The sequence below is a fragment of the Drosophila erecta genome, unplaced genomic scaffold, assembly GCF_003286155.1.
Source record: "Drosophila erecta strain 14021-0224.00,06,07 unplaced genomic scaffold, DereRS2 tig00000021-arrow-pilon, whole genome shotgun sequence".
NCBI classification, from domain to species: domain Eukaryota; kingdom Metazoa; phylum Arthropoda; class Insecta; order Diptera; family Drosophilidae; genus Drosophila; species Drosophila erecta.
Window position 1 is genome coordinate 5990464 of NW_020825198.1, and position 10367 is coordinate 6000830.

The 10367-nt window shown below is 44.0% G+C and overlaps 4 protein-coding genes across 4 annotated transcripts; 2 read left to right on the forward strand and 2 right to left on the reverse strand.

Moving 5' to 3' along the window:
- Nucleotides 1–676: 676 nt before the first annotated feature.
- Nucleotides 677–1312, forward strand: LOC26526428 (vitelline membrane protein Vm26Ab). The gene is made up of 2 exons (XM_015158792.2): nucleotides 677–761; nucleotides 827–1312. The coding sequence occupies exons 1-2, from the start codon at nucleotides 753–755 to the stop codon at nucleotides 1244–1246; spliced, it is 429 nt and encodes a 142-aa protein (XP_015014278.1). The 5' UTR covers nucleotides 677–752; the 3' UTR covers nucleotides 1247–1312.
- A 2353-nt stretch (nucleotides 1313–3665) lies between these two features.
- Nucleotides 3666–4365, reverse strand: LOC6544392. The gene is made up of 2 exons (XM_001971657.3): nucleotides 4254–4365; nucleotides 3666–4187 (listed from the first exon to the last, which is right to left on the reverse strand). The coding sequence occupies exons 1-2, from the start codon at nucleotides 4281–4283 to the stop codon at nucleotides 3972–3974; spliced, it is 246 nt and encodes an 81-aa protein (XP_001971693.2). The 5' UTR covers nucleotides 4284–4365; the 3' UTR covers nucleotides 3666–3971.
- Nucleotides 4366–6128: 1763 nt separating this feature from the next.
- Nucleotides 6129–8048, reverse strand: LOC6544393. Its single transcript, XM_026977144.1, has one exon. It carries the CDS (start codon nucleotides 7991–7993, stop codon nucleotides 6329–6331), a length of 1665 nt encoding a protein of 554 aa, XP_026832945.1. The 5' UTR covers nucleotides 7994–8048; the 3' UTR covers nucleotides 6129–6328.
- Nucleotides 8049–9334: 1286 nt separating this feature from the next.
- Nucleotides 9335–10163, forward strand: LOC6544394 (APOBEC1 complementation factor). Its single transcript, XM_001971659.3, has 3 exons — nucleotides 9335–9482; nucleotides 9553–9731; nucleotides 9788–10163. The coding sequence occupies exons 1-3, from the start codon at nucleotides 9369–9371 to the stop codon at nucleotides 10161–10163; spliced, it is 669 nt and encodes a 222-aa protein (XP_001971695.2). The 5' UTR covers nucleotides 9335–9368.
- The last annotated feature ends 204 nt before the right edge of the window (nucleotides 10164–10367 follow it).

Below are 10367 nucleotides of genomic sequence, written 5' to 3' on the forward strand. Positions count from 1 at the left end.
TCATACGAAAAACGCTGCCAGGGGTGGCATAAAGTTTTCAGCATTTAGCCGAGAAATCACTTGAGTGCTTGATTGAAATTAAAACATGTAAGTTCTCAAATTCATAACTTCGCTAGCAATAATATATATGCTCACATTTTAATTATAGGAATTTCAATTCTAAATTTTAAATTCTAATATATTAAAATAATGATCTTTGCATTCTCCTTTCATTAAATATTCCATACTTTTGCGCAAAGTCACGGGGAATTGGCCTTCTTTACTCTGTAGTTTCTGCTTAATAGCAGTATCCATCGAAATCCCTTGCCATTTGAATAGCCACGCCCCAAAGTGGGATTCTGCGATCATAATTGGCTTACGGCCTTTGTTCCGCCTCGTGGACTGCCGCATTTCAATTACTCAGCCACCGGTTACAAAGTCAAATCGAATTAGGCCCGGCACGTGCCAAGTGTGCGTGGGCACCACCAACCAACGGATGGGATGGGTTTGGATCGGATCGGATCGGATCGGATTGGCTTGGCCTGACTTGACTTGACTTGGCTTGGATTGGCATGGCCCACTAAACTGGAACGCAGTCAAAGACTTTGAGCTGCGATGTCAGCGATGCCAGTTGCATGGCAAAACGCGGCCTTCGTGTCCAAGTGGCTTTGGCTACTATATAAGCTGGACAGCCGGTTGAACTCAACATCAAATCAAGCTCACTGCTTTCTGTAGTCACTACAACCAAGCACAAAAACCAGTCAACCGTCAACATGAAATTCGTAAGTTCATTGATCACCTAAAGGATTTAAAGGACTTGCCTATTAAGGAGTACTTCCATCCGTAGTTCGCCGTCTGCTTCTTCGCTGTTGTGGCCGTGGCTGCTGCCAAGCCCGGCATTTTGGCTCCTCTGGCCGCCGCTCCTCTGGCTTACACCGCTCCGGCTGTGGTGGGCAGTGCTGCCTACGTGGCTCCCTACGCCTCCAGCTACTCCGCCCACTCGGTGGCCCACAGCGCCGCCTTCCCAGCTGCCTACACCGCCGCCTACACCGCTCCAGTTGCCGCCGCCTATACCGCTCCAGTTGCCGCCGCTTATTCCGCTCCAGTGGCCGCTGCCTACGCCGCTCCTGCCGCCTATACCGCTGCCTACACCGCCCCCATTGCCCGTTATGCCGCCACCCCCTTCGCGGCTCCCATCGCCGCCCCCGTGGCTGCCGCCTACACCGCCCCCATCGCCGCCGCTGCTCCCGTCCTGCTGAAGAAGTAAGACGCCGTTTGTGAATCCCATCTTGACCAATTTGTGTAAATAAAGAATTGTACATACCGACGACAAGTCAAGCGTGTTTTCTTTATAAATATATACACACTACAAAATGTTAATGAAGTGGCAAGCATCTTAAAAACTTTCAAACTTTCCACAACACTAAGAAAATTTGGAAAATTATATCAAATTTGAGAACTATTTGAAAAGGGATGCACTGATTTATAATACAAGTTTTGTCACAAAAAATATGTCTTTACTTAAAAGGAACTTCACAACTTCTTCACTCAACCCCTTCTACAAATAGAAGAATAGAAGAAATACAGGTTTTTTAATAATTACGTGAACAAAATATCATTATCCGACCAATGAAGCACTATTTATTATGCTTTCAGTAAAGCTGTTTAATCTAATTATTGCAATATGCATAGTTAATCTTGTTTTTTAGTGTACTACTTGCCCCTCCGTTGTGCAGTTTTCCCGAGGCAAAATGAACTCCTTTGGCTTTGAGCAGTGATGGGTGGCAATTTGTACTCCGCTTTTTCCACTCGGCTCGGTTGAGCTAAGTTCTTATCGAAAGCCAGGCATCTGGCGTACCCTTTTCCCCATTTTCCGCGCTTTTCCGCGATTTTCCCCTCCATCCATCTGCACCTAGGCGGCAAGTCTGCGCCTCGCCTTGGCCAGGATTAAACTTTCCATTTAAAAGGATTTCTTTTCTATATGAAATATGCTTCCTTTCAGCGTTTCCTGCGCGTTCCCTCCTGCTCCTTTTCCTGCTCCCTCTCAGTTTTTTTTACTTTATTTTTTTCCGCGCAGCCAGCGGCTCCAGTTAAGTTTTCTGCTTGACTTTGTCCTGCGCGTTGAAAGGGCCGAGTGGAGCCTTCTGCCCCTCGGCGGTATCCTGCTGCTCCTTATCATAACTTTGGCATCGCCCCTCGTCCGGCCAAATCCCCCCCAAATCTCCCCCCTTTCGCACATTTCCACCTGGCTCAGGTGGTAAATGCCAAGTAGTTGTAAAGTTTGCTACCTAAGCGGAAAGGCTAGTAAAATCCGCACAGGGGAAAATGGCTGCTCCATTTTCGCAAGTTCTCGCAACAGATAGCGTCCAAATTTAATGACCTTTTATTCAATAAAACTGCGTTGAGCGCCGTCAACTTTTTACCTTTTCCACGTTGTATAATACTTGTTGTCGCCCTATCGTGTTTGTCATCCACTTTTTATTTTTCGCCCACTTTTTGTTGCCCAAAAGTTGTCGAAAATATGATAAGCAGGGGGCCCAAGTTTTCGGAAAAGGATTTTCCTCGCTTAATGAGCATAACTTTCTGGGTTTTTAATAAAAAACCAGGTCACAAAATATACATACGAGTATACCATGAACTTTACTTATATTTATTAAAGCAATTTAGTATACTTTTTGAAAATATACAATATGTAATATGTACGCTTAAAAGTAACCTTTTGACCTGAACTCAAATTCTACAACTTACCCAAACTTTTCTATCTTACCCCAAACTAAATAAATTGCCGACTGAAAGAGTTTTACACCTCGTTAATTGGCTGTCTAAATAAAAATGTAACTATTTTGATTGCCAGCACTGTGGCAATGGCAATTGGCAACCGATGTTTGTATAGCAACTGGCGAAGCAATAAAACCGAGCAAATGAAATTTGTATTCACTTTATATAATTTTGACGATTTTTCAAATCAAATACAGACGCACACACACACGCGAACCGCACATACATATAAGAGTCGGATGTGCCAGACATATACGTACATACATACATATGTTAGAAAGATTCCCTTTTTCGAAACGAACACAATCATGTGCAAACGTGTTTTTCAAATGGATTACATGAATAAAAGATTTATACACGTAAGGTAAATCAGTAGCGGGTTACCAAGATACTAACCGACATCCTGCACTGCCCATACTCCTCCGTACTCCTCCCTACTCCTCCCTACTCCTCCCTACTCCCCCCTACTCCTCCGTACTCCCCCCAGTTTTCCCCATCCACAGCAACTCCCTATTCCCAACTGAAGACGTGCCAGTGAAAATATGCGCAGATGTAAGCAAATTTGAGGAACGACGGAGGGCAAAATGTGCTGGAAGAGAGGAAAAACCAAACGGAAAATCCCACAGAACCTGGCTAAAGGTAGATGATGCCTCTTGCCATTTATTGATTTGTTTATCATTTTATGTATTTATGCCGCTTTGATTTCAGGCGCCAAATCGAATCAAGTGCGAGGGAAAATAAAACATTTCCAACAGGATTATTCCGAGCACACACAAAAGGGCAGGAAAATATTCGCAGCGGAGACTTTGAGTTTCGTATACCTTTTTTTTATTTTATTTTAACACTTTTCGAGTCGACAGGTTTTTATTGCTTAAGTTTATTCCTTTATTTCTTAAGAAAATATCCAAAGGCGGGCCAATTTTAAATTTTAAAAGAAGGCTGTAGATTTGCCTACTAAATCTTAAGAACAGCAATTTTACAAGGCACTCTTCAAATGTTATATTAGTAATACCTCCAACGCATTTACAATCCGTTGAAGTAATAATTTATATTTACCAAACAAAAAAGTTATTCATTTCTTACAATCAGGTTACGTTTATAAATCCAATCACACTGCTTGCAGTAACTGCACTTTTAACAAAAACCAATGTACACAAAAATGTGGAATACCTACAAATTCACTGAGTATTCCAGTTGGCCAACAGCAGCAGGACTCACCGCCCTAGATACGAGTAGTAGGGATACGTGGCGTATGCGCCATAAACCGGTGCATACGCATACGCCGCGTAGGCCGGATAGCTGGCATAGGCCGGATAGTAGGCGGCGGAGGAGGGAGCCAGCCAGGAGGCACCCGCTCCGGTGGCATAACTCACTGGCGTCGTGACCAACAGCTGGGGCTTCGCCTGGCTCAGAGCCACGAGCAATGCGAGCTGGCAGGATTATTGATAGGTTTGATATATCCTCAAATCCACATATCCACAGTTCGGCGCACTCACCATTAAGACCTTGACCAACATGGCTCCCATTCGATTACAGCTCCTGCGGATTGGACTGGACTGGACTGGACTGGCTGCCTTTTGCGAACGAAATTCAAAATTTTACTGCTCGACTGGACGGGCTAGTCAATCATATTTATAGCCTTTGGCTGGATGGCAGGGCATCGGATCACATCGGATCGGGCCAGAGAATCGTTGAGAATCGGGGAGAGAGCCGGAGAAGTTGGGCCATCATTAATATTGCTAGACCTGAGCACGCTGAGTGGCATAAATTATATTCTTAATGCTATTTGAAATTGCTGAGAAAGAATAAATATAAGACAACGACCAATAAGCATGTTAAATTGATGAAATTCCGTGTACTCTGTGGGTCATAAAATGGTTATTAAAATGTGATTGAAAAAAGTTATTTTACAAAATTGATGACCAAAAAGAAAATACAAATATGCCGATATAGAAGTAAAAAAAAAATATATAAATAAACCAGTTATCCGCCCTACTACCTTTATATTGCATACTTTAGTTGGAATAAAACTAATAATTATAGGAATGCAAACCAATGGATAAGAATGTTTCCTATATCTACCCCTGCGCTTTCTCTGCGTCAACTTCGACCATATTTGGCTCTACTTCCGGCTGCGTCACAAAGTCAGCCAAACACCAAACAATTCCACACCGCATTTGATACCCTTTGTTCGAGAATTGATGGCTAGCAGCGAATGTCGCGCCGCCTTCTTTGGAGTGTCGTTCATTACTACAGGTAGAACCGCCCTACCTGACTCACTGTAGCTCACCATATCCCCCTCAAAAGCTGGCACATTGCATAAAATATTTGCCTTTACTTAGACGTTGTAAAAATTATAATTATCTGTGCGTGCCTGCCATGCACATGAGCACATGAAATCGGGGATCGAAAAGAAACCATATTTTGCGATCACTTCGCTTAGATAAGACCCGTTCCCAATGCCCAATACCCAATGCCCAATTCCCAAGGGTGACGTCTTGCTTAAAGCCTCCGGTCTAGGACACCACTGGCACTTTAAGCCATAACAGCCAGCTGAATTTGCAACCGAGCAAACAAAACATGGCCAACGATGGGCAGGGTAGCGAAGGGTAGCACTGTGCTTCGCAAGCTATAAATAATTAATTAATTCAGACGTAGACGAGTTTAATGGGAAGGGAAAGGGAAAGGGTTTGTGAGACGACTGAGCGTTCTATGCAAATTTCCGAATATAGACCATAAATTCAGAAGCCAAACGAAGCCCGATGAAGCCATCATTTACTATGCCCTACCTATAGTTGCGCTCAGTGTACATGGTACCCTATATACTAGACGCTTACGCTGTCATAATTATATGTGTGTATATATTTCCGATACTTTGCGGATATTATGTTGCGGCAAGTTCACTGACCACCGATGGACTTCAATGGCGGCCACGCCCAGGCAACTCCATGGAAAGTACTTTGGAAAACTGCTTTTAGCGACAGTTTTCGCTTGCCTTTTTCCCGGCTTTTCCGCCTTTTTTTTTGCCTTTTGTATTCTTTACTGGCTGGCTTTGCTGCTAATTCCCTGCCTGCTTACAAAATGGCAAATAGTCGCAGCTGGCAGCTGGCTCCTGAACAACTGGAGTTTGTAACATAACACTAATATACTTTAAAAATCCTATGGTAATCTTTTAAATATATCGTACCGTATTATCAATATACATTACTATTATCAAAAATCTATGAAATTTATTCACTAAACCTTAAAGGGTATTCGAATATTCCATTTTAGCCCAGTAACATAGCTACTGTTTCTGGTTTTCGCAAAAGCTGCAACGGAAACATTGCATAATTAAAAAATAGCTGCTGTTTACGAGTAGATTGTTTGTTTATTGTGTAGTCATCTCCAGCTTTGGTCCCTTCCCCCAACTCCCCTGTACTTTGCATCCCTTTCAGCAGTTCTTAATTTAATAAAGCGTAGTATTTGAATTAATTAATGAGCAGCGTAGCTCGCGGTGTAAACGGGCTTACACAGGTGCAAAATGGTTACAAAAACAGTTGCGAGGAAAGTTACACATTCGCAGGATGCTTCACTGGAACAGTTGCTCCTTCTGGCGGAGCAGTACCTTGAGATCTTCGGCTAGCTGGGCGTGTTCATCGTCCAGGCGATTGAGCATATTGCAAAGAACTTCCGGCTTGATGATTCCACAACAGTTGGTTCTGCATAGTTCCTTGATCTTGGCCAGGTGCACCATTCGCTCCCGCTGCAGCTCCTCTTGCAGTTCCAACTGGTGGCGCATCTGCTGTAGATCTTCCTCTGCGTATGATATTTTCTGCCCCAAGATGTTCCTGCGATAAATACGCCAGGTGTTGCGTTGACTAGCCATCACCTTGCGGCGATACCACTTGAGTGCCACCCTCTCAAATCTTCGATCCGCAGCCTGGAGTTCCCAGAAATCGCCCAGTCCACATTTCTGGAAACAGGTTTGGAAAAATCTCAACTGTTTGGATTTTCCCCGCCAGCGCTTCAGTCGTTCCAAGGCTCTGTAGGCACCAATTATGAAGCCCCTGACTCTCTGTTCAGCTTTCCTAATATTCATTGGGGGATCCGGCATGTCCTTTACATGCTTCATCGTGCCATCCAAGTTGTAGTACGCCAAGCACTGGACACGCAGCTTCTCCCTACGAATCAGCAAGTCCTGTACATTTATGTCCTCAAAACATACAGGAGGATGGCATTTGTCTACTGGTTGCCTGGCTGGCTGGGGAGAAACATCCTGGTGAATCCTATTGAACTTCTTTGGAGTCTTTGGCGGCGGAATCTTCGGCTTGTGTCCCATTGGTGCGACACTTTTCGATTTGATTGTGTTCTTCAGACGTTCGGCCATTTCCTCAAAGCAATGCGTCAAATTTTTTACAGCACTTGATCTGCGGTTGACCTGCTCTATGACATTGGTGATCTTAATGAGTTTCTCCTGGGATAACGGACTGGAGGAACGGGTTTTTCCGCTTCCAAGTTCATCCCGATTGGATGTGGAATCACCACAATAGCCTGGGCTCTTTTGGCAGTTATTTCTGATATTTTCCATTGAACTCATCCTCAGTGGATGCTGCGTATTCCTCGAGGGCTCATCCCCCAATGATTGGACTCTCTGCTTCACACTTTGTCTATCAGCGCACTCGGAGCCAGTCCGTTGAGAATCTAAGTGTTTTTTCGAGCCAGAGGATCCGGATTTCGGTTGTCGAACCACCGTAACAATGCTGGCAAAACTGCTGGTTGTGGGTTCCTTTTCCGAGGGTTCGGTAACCTCCTGGATGGGTTCCAGATTCCTAGGTCGTAAAATTTGCGTGGAGCACATTTTGACCATTAGGTTGTGCGTAAATGATTTGCCAGAAGCCAATTGCTTCTGTTTCGCAACACTTTTAGCGGAGCCCATGCTTTTCTCCTGACGTGATGCATTCTTGCATGGCTGGCCTCTGTACTCATCCAAAATGACATTCAGATTCCTACTGCAGTTACGCACATCCGTGAACGGCTCCTTGAGCACTCCAAAATCCTTCAAGTGGCCATGCATGAGCAGCATCAGGCTGTTCCTGGCCAACTTTTGGCTGAGCGGAATCTTTTCGAAGACCTTCATCCACCTGGCTATAATGAGGCGATCCGACTGCTTAGCCAGTGCCTGATCGACATCCTTGTAACTGGCCACCTGCTGCCGGAAATGGCGATCCAGTAACTCCTCGCTTGGTTCCTTCATGGCCGCACTCGCTAATTCAACCGCAATCGACTGTTTTAATTACCAAAAATATTAATTTTACTGGAAAATTTGAATGATTTGAGTAAAACAAACCCGCTGGCTGTAATCGGGAAAGGAAATGAGGAAATATAAATGGGATTAGTGACTTTACTCGGCGACTGTCACCAAGCGCTTCTCAACCGCAAAAAGCGGAGGGGCCGAAAGTGGAGCTCAGGGTTTCTCAGGGATGCGCCAAGTGGTGGGCCCAAGTCTGGTAACAAGCACAAGGAGCAGCGACTCTACACTGAAAACAAAGGAGACAAGCTTGTAGTTTGATTCATAATTTTCATGGATTTTCGAAGCACATCAACAAATTTGATGCTATTAATATAAATTCGCACACTCTACCAGTGCGTTTCGTCACTAGGCGGACTGGCGCCCACAGTGAAAGGTATTACATATAACACTTCACTTTAGTAAACTATATTGTATAAATCCAACAACATGTTACCTAACAAATAGTTTAATGTCAGTAATTTGCCTATGGTCATTTCGAAACAATGATTTACGAGTGTAACAGCAGTAGGAAGAAAACAGTATGCGGTTGCCACGTAAATTTTCATTAGCGCAGCGCGCGTATAAATTAGGAAAATGAAGCAGCAGCAGCAGAGGCAGCAGCAGGCACTTGAGTGCACCGCAACCTCCATGAAGATGCCCCCTGGTGGGGTGAGTGGGTGGTGGAGTCGGTGGGTGGCGGATGGGAGGGTTAACCGCAGCAACAACAACAGCGAATGCGCTACGTACATACATAAGTATGTACATGTGTATGTAGGTGCTGCGGCTTGTGGCGAACTGTGAGCAAAAGTTGCAAACGACCGACTGCCTGCATAAATTTATATTGTTAAACATGAGCTAGAAAAAAGCACGCGCAGCCTGTCAAAAGAAAGCAAAGAAAAACAAGAGCAAAGAAATGGCCTGACATGCAAAAAGCGGTTGGAAAGAAGTTAAGTAAATGCATAACGTACATACCTCGCAAAAATAGAATACCTTAGTTATGGTGCTGAGTTCCTAGCAAGGCTAATAAAAGACCTTACACGCAAAAAGGTCCCATGAAAAGGTATTCTTTATTTTCTACAAACTTCGACTTGTAAAGCAACAAAGTAGCGATCAACGGAGATAAGAAAATAAAACTCAGCCGTTGGACAAGCAGATAATTGACAATAAAAGTTCATGTTAACGTAGATGTTAATGACAAATGTTAACTTCATTGACTATCTGGCAACATCGCGACCGTTATGGGCTCTTAAGCTTCATTGGTCACACTACATTTTTTGCTTTGCTTTCTTTTTTTTTAAGCACGCGTGTATTGCTTTGATTATTTTAGTTTAGGTCAAAAATGGATTTTGATAGCAAATACTGCACCAGTCAGCTAAATGGCACTATTTCCATAATTACGCGCAAAGTCCTTGATGAAAGTCGGAAATCCCTTCTGGAGGAGGGAGACGGCGAGGTGAGTTTCTAGTGAAGCATCAAGCATCATCTCAAAGTTTCGAGTATCACTAGTACTTTTATGCTTCCAGCTGTTTCTCACGTGTATACCCAAAGATCAGAGCTGTTCTCCGGAGAGGATTGTGGAACTGGCCAGCGAACTGGGTGAAGTTTACGTTCTGCGCTATAAGATTGATTTTTCGGGCAATTCTCGCGGCTACGCCTACTTGCAATATATCAATGCGCCCCTCAAGGAAGCAGCCCTGGAATAGTAGGTTTTTGATTTATGATTCAAACATATAATAGCACTAACCTTAATAATCGCAGTCTGCCAATGCTATTCCGCAAACATAATCTGCCCATAAAGGTGACGACGTCGATGAACAACCGAGAGCTGGTGCTCAACTGGGTGGAATCGTCGCTTAGACCATGGCAAGTTTACCAGGAGATGCTCCAGATACATCCATTCACCGTCCTTCGAGTGTACGAGTACCGACTCGACAAGTTCTTCTACATATTTGGGTACCGCAACAATGACACCGCCGCAAGTGCCCATAAAAGAGTACGGAATGCGATCAGGAAGTTCGGCAAGCGTGCGCACATCGCCTGGTTGAGTCCGGAGCACATCTTGAGCGGGGTCCAGGGTAGCTCCTGTCTCCACCAGGAACTAAGCCAAAATCAAAAGGGCTGTTTCCAGTTTTAAGCGGAAGTGATAGAATTTCTTATTGAGTAAGTTATTTGCGTGTTTGCTTGAACCGAATCCATTAAGCTCAAAGTTTTCTGTTTGTACCACATGTAAGTAGGTGGAAATGTAAATCTTCTCAGCTTCTGGTATCTAGTACATACTAGTAGTAATAGGATCCTTAAATGTTTTATTCATATTTTCTCTATTTTTTAAACACGTAAA

Coding starts and splice junctions, on each gene's coding strand:
- LOC6544394 (XM_001971659.3), top strand. CDS start 9,369: ATGGATTTTGATAGCAAATACTGCACCAGTCAGCTAAATGGCACTATT. Junction 9,483..9,552: donor TGGAGGAGGGAGACGGCGAG/GTGAGTTTCTAG, acceptor TTATGCTTCCAG/CTGTTTCTCACGTGTATACC. Junction 9,732..9,787: donor AAGGAAGCAGCCCTGGAATA/GTAGGTTTTTGA, acceptor TAATAATCGCAG/TCTGCCAATGCTATTCCGCA.
- LOC6544393 (XM_026977144.1), bottom strand. CDS start 7,993: ATGAAGGAACCAAGCGAGGAGTTACTGGATCGCCATTTCCGGCAGCAG.
- LOC6544392 (XM_001971657.3), bottom strand. CDS start 4,283: ATGGGAGCCATGTTGGTCAAGGTCTTAATG. Junction 4,188..4,253: donor TGTTGGTCAAGGTCTTAATG/GTGAGTGCGCCG, acceptor TAATCCTGCCAG/CTCGCATTGCTCGTGGCTCT.